Below are 11481 nucleotides of genomic sequence, written 5' to 3' on the forward strand. Positions count from 1 at the left end.
TTTTCTGAACATAGCTTATGCCTTTATTTATAGTTATAGTTTTTATTAGGCAGGAATCAAATGAACAAGAAATTTCACAACGGATAAAACTTGTACATACATATTTACGAATGTATATTGTTTCTCTAAAAAGCCACATGCACACAGTACATGAGACACTGGTGGTGAGCATGTTTTAGAAAAATATACATTTTAATTACTTTTTACTTCTTAGTCTTCTTATTTGAGTGTAGCACAATGTAGTCTGTGAAAAAATAACTTCTAGCTATTGCAATAGTAAAATTGCAATGAAAAATAATTTACTTGATTGATTTGTGTATACCAACGTGAAACCATGCAATCTGAAAATGCCTACCGCGCAAAATAAGTCATAAGCTGTATCACGTTCACAATTTAAATAGGAGTATTACCTTGAAATTGTAAAGTAAGTTGTGCTTATTTTTTAAAACCTTGTTTCAACCTTGATGATGAACTTTATTCCTACGCTGAGAAGCTTAGGTTATGTATATTTATCACTAAGCATGAATAATTATGACGTAAATAACCCTGCCTAACAGTTATAAACACCTTTGTCAACCATGGCTACCATTAGCCATTTGCTTCCAGCGACAATCATGAGTACTGAATTTCCTTGTAGCGTATAAACCTAGTCAGGTTGTTCTTTGCTGTCAGAATAATGGCCAGATTCTCCCCAAGACTCTTCTTCTGTTGCTGGATCTGTGGCAACAAATGGCATGTACATTACATAAGATTTTATACATCTAAGCAATATATATACATATATATACCAATACAAAGCCTCTATCTAAATCTGTCATGTTCTTCACATGACAGTTAGCAGACAAGTGATGTATGACATTCTCAGATGACTAGATACCTAATTTGCATAATTTTTTTCCCATTTTTGTTCTTTGATTGCCATGAATATGTGTGCACGTGTGTGTAGATCTCTGCATGTACATGTTCAATGATTCTACAATGTTACCTTGCTCCTAAACACTGGCGATAGCGTTTTCAGTTTGTCAACAAGCCCGATAGCTCTGCAAACCTCCTCTATAATAGCACCATCTTGCCCAAACAGATCAAATATGGCATCCAAGCTTTCTGCACACACCCACAAAGTTGCGTCTCTGCTGCACATCTCCACTAGAAACAAACCTATGCCCTGTGTAAAACCAAAAATTATGCATATCATTAATGAACATTTTAAAATCCTCATATTATGCAATATTGCATTCACATGCAGGAGGCAAGAATTTACACCCCAACCCTGAATCAAGGAAATGGCATAATTCTCTGATTATCATCCTTTTCATTTATCTTGGTAATCTAAATTTAGAATTCACATATACACAGCTATGTATTACGTTTTACCTTGAGAGCTTCCATGCTAGATACATCAGCAGCTAGAAAGCATCCAAGTGTCTTCAGAATGCGAACGATATTTGCACGAACCGCTGGTTCCTCACAATGTTGCCCAACTTCTGACAATAGCTGCAAATTGCTAGGCAGCATGTCTTTGAACTTGCAAAACATAGGAGTTAAGATATATGTAGTATTTATCAGAAGTGCATGAGCATACTATCTAGAACAGTGCTATTATAGTGTGATATACTCTAGCAATAATTTGCAAAATATACATCTGACGTTAATTAAATTTTTTGCCAAAAAAATTGAGCACCTCACTAGTAAGTGATCTTGGTAACAATATAAAAAATACTACACACCATAGCATACAAAGGCAAATGCAAATGTTTATATAATACCTTTGGTGACTTAAGTTCACAGAGTTGTTGAAGAACAGCCCTCATTGCACTCGTTGAAGACTCCAGTAATTCTAAATCGCCAATCTTGGCCACTTGAAATGCTTCTGTCCCAATCATGGTCCATAACTCCCATAAACCATCATGGCCACCTACATCATCTGGGCTCAGCTTTGCCACCATATTGCTTATACAAAGTAGAGCCCGGCACCGTACTCTCAGTTGGCTAGAACACAAAAGATGCAACAACTGCTGACAACCTGGCCCAAATAATTGTGTGTATAGGCCTATGTGAGGAAATAAATTATACATGTGACCCTATCTGACATATAGCACGTACTTATTGGTCCATACTACCTTGAAATTAGCTTGTTTCCTTGGCTGTGGCATGACAGCTTCTCTCGTGTCACAGTGTCAAGGTCTTTCATCAGGATAATAACCTTTTGCAGTAGAGCCTGACTATTGATGGCTTCATGTAAATCTGGAACCATATCTCCTATGCACTACATCATACCAAGAATAAGCATTACCAGGTTATATCTGCAAAGATTATTATTGTGATGGAAATTCAACCCTAGATTATTAAAATAATAATAAAAAAATATATTCAAGTCTAAATGCTATGGAAATGCTAATGAATTAGTGTCAAGCGCAGTTTGTGGTATTTATCATTTGAGTAATAAAAACAAATCTTATATAATATATCACAATAGTTTTTGCCAAAAAACTTTCTAGTGATTTCTAATTTATAAATGAAAGTAAATGACATACACAAAATAGAATAGAAAGATGACAAAAAGCTTATTATGGCAATTTATATACCCAGGGCGCGAAATTAACACCGGCACACTGGCATATGCTGGCAAATTACTTGGAGGGCCGGTAACATTGGCAAAACACCAGCCCTCCGAGCCGGTGGTTTCAGCCTGTGTTAGCGAGTACCTACATGTTTATTTATAGCATTAATGAGCAAATAGCCTACATTACTGTTTTACCTGAAGGATATCACGCCATAATTTATCAACATTTTACAAATTTCAAATCGAAAATGCAAGCATGAGACATGACATTGATTTTACAAACAAAATTTATGAGGGCTGGTAAATTATGGTGAGGGCTGGTAAATTATGGTGATGGCTGGTAAGAAATTGCTGTTACCAGCCCTCTGGGCTGGTGCAAAAAAAATCTGAGTTTCGTGCCCTGTATATCACTTTCACACATTTTTCAAAAATTTCACAAACATTTTGTAAGTAAGATGGGACATATATCTTCACAATGATCAGAGTAGCAGGTTTGTATAACTTCATACCGAATCAGTGACTTGCTCTTCAACCTCCATATCTGCAATGCTTTCACTAGTATCACTGCTGTCCAGATCTTCCCACTCTTCTTCCTCACAATCTAAATTCAGGCAAATGCATAGTAATGTGAAACCTGAAGCATTGTTATACCCAGCCATTATACATATAAATATTATTCACATAAAGTTTAATTATAATTCTTGACTATGTACACCATTTCATATGATTTTGGATTTGAGAGAGAAAGTAAATTACTTTGTGCAAAAAAAATGCAACCTATAACTAGAGCCGCAGAGCATCTGGGCTCATCTGAGGTCTGTACCTACCGACAGAAACAAAACAAACAAAAAAAACAATGAGAGAAAGAAGCTCACAAAAAAAAAATAAAGATAACCGAATATAGTCTCACCTGACAGCGAAAATATCACTGATTACACCAACATTCAAAACACCAATATTTTATGCAGTTATAGCATAGAAAAATTGATTTGACCACATCATACCAGCAATAAATTTTTTCGAGTCAGGATTTCCAAAAATCACAAATGGCGTCTCAAACAAGCGAACATAATTAAAACAAAGGGGCATCTATTTGTGTGTGATAAGTATTCTCGCTGGCGGTACGCAACGAGGATTTGATCCACTTCTCTCTCCGTTTTCGTTATACTTATAGTCCCTAGGACTTTTGAAGACTAATATTTATGAGGTTACAACTTACACTCTTGTTTGTGTTACGCTACTAAGCACCTCTGTGTTTACATATCTGACCAAAAATATCTCCGGTGCGATTTTTGCATTACTGTACCCTTGTTGACGTCTCGCGGTACCGCGAGAAAGTGCGAGACATGACAGCGAAAATCAACAAGAGAACGCAAAATTGTAATCGTGCATGATTTTGACTTTGCATGCGGTTCTAAGACATTTTATTGTTATTTCAAACAATTCCTGTTACTCAAGCAACAACGGTAGGCATCATGAGAGTGAGAATAAACACTAAAAAATGTTGAAAAAAACTCGCAATGATCGCTTTAAGTCATGCGTAGTGACACCTTTGTTAGGCGCAGATATGCAGATACGCAGTTGCGTACACATCATTTCAGCAACCTTCTGCATTCTGCATACCTCCCAAATCCCATTGGTTGATACAAATCGCGTGCCTGAAACTCCAGTTTTATGGTGCATTGTGAACCTAACCCTAACCCTATTTAAAAAAAAAAATTTAATTGTTGTAAAAATTATTTGTGGTTATGAAATTGTTGTAAATAAATCATGTAAATATTTGCCTTAATTGGAAAGAAATAGTTAAACTGTTTAATGGATAAAGATAGAAAAATACAGAAAACAGGTAAATAATAGAAAATCTGATGGGATTCGATCCAAAGACCTTTGAGCCGTAATCCTGTGCTGTAGCCGTTGCGCAATCGAGGCATATTGGCTTTCCAGATTATGGATGTTCCATGAATATGAGAACACTGTGACATCATTGTTAGCAGTTCAGGAATCCATGTTTAACCCTCCTCTTGAGGGTCAAAAGGTTATCAGACACTTACTCTTTGCACGTCAGTGGAAAGCACATTTCATGGTCCTTTCAATAAAGTTGTAAAAATGGTAGGTCATGCAGTGCTCGAAACAAAAAAGTTGTTCACTGTGTCCGTTAGGCCACGTCCTCAGAAAATGTCTAAAATCTGCCCTGTGCCCCATTGACCTTTGACCTGTGACCTCCAATTTCGGCACAGTGATGGCTTTTCCTACCATGATGCTATACACCGACTATCACGAGCCTAGGTCGAACCGTTTAGATTTGTGCCGCAATTCTGCATTTCCTCCCTATACCTTAATTAAGGGGGAATGTTCCCCCTTCTTTTACAGCTCTTGACTTTTGACCTTTGACCACCAGCTTCAACATCCCAACTCGTTTTCGGAGTACCCCCCTACGTCCCGACTTTCAAATCCGTACGTCGAGCCGTTCAGATTTGTACCCAAATGTTGATGGACGCACGCACGCACGGACGCACGGACAATCATGCGATTCTACAAGCTGCATCCGACTACGTCAGATGAACTAAAAAGTATAATAGAGATTGTTATTTCAATTACACACATTGGAAATAAGCGATGAATATCCTAAACTATGGATGCAGAATGAAATATAATTACTACTTGTAATAATCATACAACCATACCATCAGTGCAGCAGATGTTGGTTGTTATTTCTAAGGCAGTCTGCTGTGCATCAAGGATATTTTCAATTTTTTTAACAGTAGCATCAAGCTCTGAACTCTGCAGTAAAGAATGCAGAAACACTATGTAACAGCTAGTGTGTACGCACATTTGCTCCAAAATCAATGCCCCCAATATATGTATAAAGATTAGAGCTGCTTTATGTAACATTTTATGGTGATGAAACCAGCAAACATTTACCTTCAACTTAGATTGTTTAAAAATAATTGTGGGATTTCTCGCAAACTATGCAAAACACACATTAACATTATTGGTTAACCTACATGGAACTCTGCTGAACCACTGCTAGCACCTAATTCTGCAGATGTTTCCTGTAATAACATAATAGGAAATCTAATTAAAAACTTGTGCGTGCTCCTTTGAACCTAGTCTGTAAACCACATATGTATCATCAAAATATGTAATGTGTGAACTATATGCTAATTTGTTATATGAATTGTGCTGTCACATACGCAATGTTATACGATAGTATACTATACCCTGACTAGTGAATATCTCACCTCTAGTTTTGCTGCTAGCATTGTTAGCTGCATTGTCGAATCAAGTCTAAAGCAGCTACATAATACGGTAATAATGGGCATGACCGTTTTACTCTCCAATTTTCCATCAGCCATGTTCAGGTGAATTCCTATATGTAGAAAAACAGTCGTGTAGTCATGTAGTAGCTATGTTGTACACATGCAGTGCAGATCACTTAGGACGCTACGTTTTCCTATAACTTCAATTGTTATTTTATTTAAAAACTTATTTATATAATACTTACATGCCATACTAATATATTTTGTTTAAAAAAACTATATATATTTTGGTAATAGGTAATAAGGTAATCATTGTAAACAGAAAAATACCAATTCTATTCACCTATGGCTAGTGACCTGAGAAGTAGATGTTCAGCATCACTTTTGTCACTAATAACCAATTTTGTCAGAGTGTCACTGAGATCTGTGCTTGCAGCTGCTGAGACAAATTCGGGGTTGTCTTCTGAGATGGCATGCAGGCATCGGGCTATAACATGCAAATATATCGGCTAACTTATTTCATGCAGTACCATGATACATGTAATGAATGCTATATATATTTCCAACTGAGTAGTGGGCCAGGATCATATATAACTTACAGAGTGAGCAAAACTTTTCTCAACCAATATGTTTTACGACAACATGTATTTTTATCGGTTAATCAGTTAAAACGGGAGAATGATAGAGGCTATGCGCACACATACCAACAGATATTGCAGCATCAATCCCATAAGTGTCGAACTGAAGTGCTGGTGTCAGAATGTGCAGAATGTTTTCCTTGTTGAATACTCTGATGGCAGCACTACTGTTTTCACTAAAATTAATATAGGTCTGGATGCATCAACAAACAAAAGATTCATCATGCAGTAACAACCGTTACACTGACAGATAAACTGCTATTAATGAATGTATTATGCAAATTAAATTATTAATATTATGATTACCAAAGATTCCAGAGCAAGTGTACAGCATGAGTGAATGTTTCTGTGTTCACATCTAACACTTCTTTGCCACCTAAAGGTTGTTTCATCTTTTCCGGCATCCATGAGTTACTATATTGCTAGAAAAATAAACACGTTACACATCTGTATAGAAATGTCTTGTATTGTGAAACACAGGTGGCTGCATAATTTTTAACATTCTCTCACATCCTGCGAAACAATCTATTCCTAAAAATTCATGGTTTTCAATAATACATTATATGCTAATTTTAGTTAGTTAAATACTTACCGCGCCTATATGGCGCATAGGGCGATGCCTATCTCAGTTTCAGTAACCCTGAGGCCCCGCAGCTGCTTTCACAGTAAATGCTACAGTAGGGGGTTAGTCCACTGGTGGTAATTAATAATGTGCATATTTTAATGCACAATAAATGGTAATACCTTTTTGAAGAGAGCAATCAGAGGTGTAAGAACATCTTGCTTGACCATGTCTTCACAAACATCTGCTCCACCATATGCACTAACATTTCTGTCATAAAGTAAATTAAAAAAAACTGATTAAAGCCACCGGAAAACAAAAACTCGTGATAATGGTAACAGTTTAACAAACAAATGTTATGAAAAGGTTTCTGTTAAGAAGATGAACTGGAAAAGGCAAAAACCGGTCATTGTTGTAGAAGTAGTTATAAGCAGTACTTCAGCTCAGGTTGAACATGTAAACCACAAAGGAGGTGTAAATGGAGGATAGCTGACCTGAGTGCTCCCGCAGCAGACATCCTGACCTGTAGACTATCATCGATGAGGAGTGGCCCAATGATGCGTAGTACACTGTTCGATGTCAACAGCTGAATGGATTCTTTCTGCGAGACTAGCGAGGCAACTGTTGTGCAAGCACATTCTTTGGCTTCAGCGGAACCACACTGCAACTGTAACAGATCCCGAGAGATTCTTATATTAGAATAGACTGTCGGTGCTTGTTTTGGTAAGATATATAAAACATATCATTTCACTTGCAACAAATACAAGAAACAATATAGAGCAAATAAAGCGATGTTCATACTAATACATTTAATTCAGTTTAAATTACTTCTCTATATATGTATACAAAAACTTGAGATTGAAATTCAAAACCTGACTCTCTGTGAACACTACTTTAACCATGATATGTATCAATGTCACACTGCACAAACAATTTTTAAGGTCATGTCAAAATGATATAGCTATTTCCTATTGCAAAGTACATTTGCACCTTAAAATTAGGTAGCTTTGTCAATTAAATACCTTTTCAATAATTGCACCAATAGTACCAATGGCATGATGATTTCTATCAACTGTGTTCATTTCTTCAACTTCTGCTTCAGCCTCTGCATCTTTGACACTCATCAAACCTGTTGGGTTCTGCTCCTTCTTTTTCTTCAATTTTTTTGCTTTACCCATGCCAGTCTGTAGCTTTTATACCTATTAAAATTCGTAGAGAAAACGCTGACTAAGGTAAGATACTAAGTTTTATCCAACACATTTTTACCTAGTCCGACCAGGCTCTACGAATGCAGGGTTACAAATTAAGGGCACCAAGCAGCAGTTTTGCTTCCTACAAGGGTCAGTTTGCAGCCTGCTCTCAATGCTGGCAGCAAATACTAGCTATACAAAGAAATTCCTAATACACCATAGTAAAAGTACTAAAGGTTCGGATTAGGTGAGTAACTTTGCAGGTAGTGTGTTACATTTTGCACCCTGTCTGCCTAAGAAACTACGACATCTCCACATTCCACCTATGCCACATTTCCTGCAGAAATGGAAGTGTTTTCATTGTAGAGTAATATAGTTGGGTGAAACATGTCAACTCAATATTTTTACACACTTACTTCATACCTATCCACAAATTAACAAGAGATTTTGGTAATTGTTTCTTGTGGCTCTGCAATTTTTGCATAGGTGTGAATTTCTTAGGTAGAAATGCTAGGTTAATCAATTTTTTATTATACTATTTTACTCGCTTAATTAAAGCGAGGATTTCTCAACCGTTTTCATATTTTCTCAACCATTCTGATACTTACTGGCACTCCTTGCATAACACCAAATGTATATAGTAAGTCTAACAAGTCATAGAACACCCGCACAACATTCTTTCTACCAATATGTGCACCAATCTCAATCTCAAATTAGAATGTTAACATATGTAAACAAACCTAGCCTGTGATTTTTGCTCTCGCATGACCGGGACCCTGTATCTACACTAGTGCCGCTTTCATACTGCGAACGAATTTAGCCCGCTTCTGAAGCGGGATAACTTTAGCTCGGGATAAGTCGTTCATACTGCGACGGACTTTAGAGCCGCGCTTCTGGGCGGGATAACTTTAGCTCGGGATAAGTTACGTTTCAGTACTGACGTTAGCGTCGGTCTGAAGCGGACCTCTAAGCCACGTCCTGAGGTGCACATCCACTTTAGCTCGGGCTAAGTGTTTTCGACCTCTTCAGCACTGGGTTTATCCCGCTTCAGGTCCGGACCTGAAGCGGGATAACCCCCAAGATGAATGGGGTAATGGGGGGTTGGTGGGGAGGGAAATTTAGCAGCGAGCTAAAGTCGAGATACCTTTTCATACTGACGTTAGCTCGGGTCTGAAGCGGAGCTGACCACCCCTTAGAGTGGGATAACTTTAGCTCGGGCTAAGGGTGTTTCGACCTTTCATACTGGGGTTTATCCCGTTTCAGGTCCGGACCTGCAAGCGGGATTAAACCCGCAAGTGTGAAAGCGGCATAGGTTAATTACTTTTGTATACATTTCGAAGCACACACTCGATTAATATTTGCGTAATTAATATTTTATTTTTATTTTTCTCCGGCACAAAGTATAGTTGCAGCCTGGTAAAAAAATTAATTCTCAACCGCATGGGGCACCGCATGTTTAGTTCTAGAACTATAGTCGCTTGCTCGCACAGGGCTCCAGCTATAGCTCAAACCATGTAAACTGGAGAACGGATGAGCTGCTGCCACGAGGAACGGATTACAGACCCAAAACGAGAGCAAGCCATTTACCCATGGGGTGTGGGCATAGCACTGGCGCTGATTACAAGGTTGTCAGGCAACACGTTTAGGATTAGAAAAGTGGTCGAGGTCATTCCCCCATGGCATGAGTAAGGGCAGTCACCGTGTTTTGCCGGTAGCATTTCAGATGAACGGGTACCCACCGAGCATTTGAAATGGAATTTGCACAGTAGTGAAGTCCTGTTGAGGATAAATAATAAATGCATGGCTGTAAATTGTGAAAAGGTGTTCGAAAAGATCAGGCCAAGAGTCCGTGTAGATAACATCAGTGTTAAAACAGCCGATAATTTTGGGCATTTTGTGAGCAGTTGTTTTGTGGAGGCATTTCGGTTGCCCAGTTTCAACATAGTTAATGTGGCTATCAGGAGCTATACGCGCCTGTAGGCAGAGTGGAAGGGCTAGTTATAGTTCTATGAGGCTAGACCGCATGTATGATGGGTAGTGGAAAAGCGGAGATAGAGAATTGGAGAAGGTAACTTGTGGTAATTTATTTTACTCTACACAATGCAAGCCGCATTTCTATTTCCGCGAAATGAGGCTCATAGGGTCTATGTCCCCCAGGGTACTGCCGGAACGTACGCCGGGGTACGGTCCGGTATACCGAACGCAGTGCCGAAATAAGCGTTTGTCGCGGTTGCCGAGCAACCCAGAATTGCGCCGACAACCTAACCCAAGTCTGAAGACCATGTCGCGGTGGACAAACCAAGGAACCCTATCGCTATCCTACAGCTGGGGGCACACGAGGCCGTATTTTATCGCCCGATCGCGGCGATTACAAAATCGCCAGCGAATTTATCGCCCGATCACGAAGGGGCAGCACTACGATATTGAGAGGGACCATGCTACATTTTTTGATACGGGCGATCTCGACGGCGATAAAAATCGGCGCGACGTGCGGCAACACGGAAATTTCGAGTCGATTTTAAAATTTGGCTCGCGACGGGGCGATAAAATCGATAGAACCAGGGGCCTAGTGTCAAGACTCGCTTCTGATGGTCTGATTGTTTGTAAATTGGCGATGTAATGTTAGGAACAGTTTGAACGAAGCGGTGTTATAAAAAAAACAATCTTTTAAGAATGAATAACGATTGAAGTGAATGTACCGGACCGTACCCAGGGTACGTTCCGGCAGTACCACGGGGAACATAGACCCTCTCAGCGGAAATGAGGCGTAGATGGAAAGTGGAGGTGCCAGGTGAGGTGGAGCACTGGAGTGCAAGGGCTGGGCAGGTGGTGCAGGGCTGGGTTAACATTATTGACTAATAACATTATGAGGATTCATTATTGACTACATAGTCTACACTACACGTATCATGACTTGAAAAAAATCAATCTAACATTTTTTGAAAGCATTTTTTAACGGTTGAGCAAGAACATTATAATCACGTGAGTCAACTGGCCCGCAAACGATAGCACAACGCGAACTGAAACAACAGCCTGCAGCATGGGCATCATTCCACTGCATCCACGGCTATTCAGGCATTTGAATGACTGTGTGCTGCGCTGCCGCGCTTATTGAGTAGGGCATCACTGGTATTCGTCAGTGTGGGTTGGGCCGGTCTGCCACCACTATAATGTATATTTGTTAGCACCAAAGCTGTAATTATTATACACAACTTCTTGCGAAACTCGACGTCGTTCATGGGATCGTGGAGAGCATGAGGCATTCAGG

General features: G+C 39.1%; 1 protein-coding gene across 2 annotated transcripts; it reads right to left on the reverse strand.

The window, feature by feature from the left end:
* Positions 1–11481, reverse strand: LOC106805245 (HEAT repeat-containing protein 3-like). Of its 2 annotated transcripts, XM_014806888.1 has the most exons (17): positions 11444–11481; positions 8046–8222; positions 7518–7690; positions 7206–7293; positions 6768–6883; positions 6528–6637; positions 6167–6310; positions 5806–5933; positions 5569–5616; positions 5248–5344; positions 3073–3164; positions 2121–2266; positions 1767–1989; positions 1375–1524; positions 986–1165; positions 568–717; positions 1–244 (listed from the first exon to the last, which is right to left on the reverse strand). In XM_014806888.1, exons 2-16 carry the CDS (start codon positions 8199–8201, stop codon positions 613–615), a joined length of 1956 nt encoding a protein of 651 aa, XP_014662374.1. In that variant the 5' UTR covers positions 8202–8222; positions 11444–11481; the 3' UTR covers positions 1–244; positions 568–612. The 2 variants fall into 2 exon arrangements, with proteins under 2 accessions (XP_014662374.1, XP_014662297.1); XM_014806811.1 differs by having other exon boundaries at positions 1–717.

This window comes from Priapulus caudatus, unplaced genomic scaffold (genome assembly GCF_000485595.1).
Source record: "Priapulus caudatus unplaced genomic scaffold, Priapulus_caudatus-5.0.1 Scaffold0, whole genome shotgun sequence".
Classification (NCBI taxonomy): domain Eukaryota; kingdom Metazoa; phylum Priapulida; class Priapulimorpha; order Priapulimorphida; family Priapulidae; genus Priapulus; species Priapulus caudatus.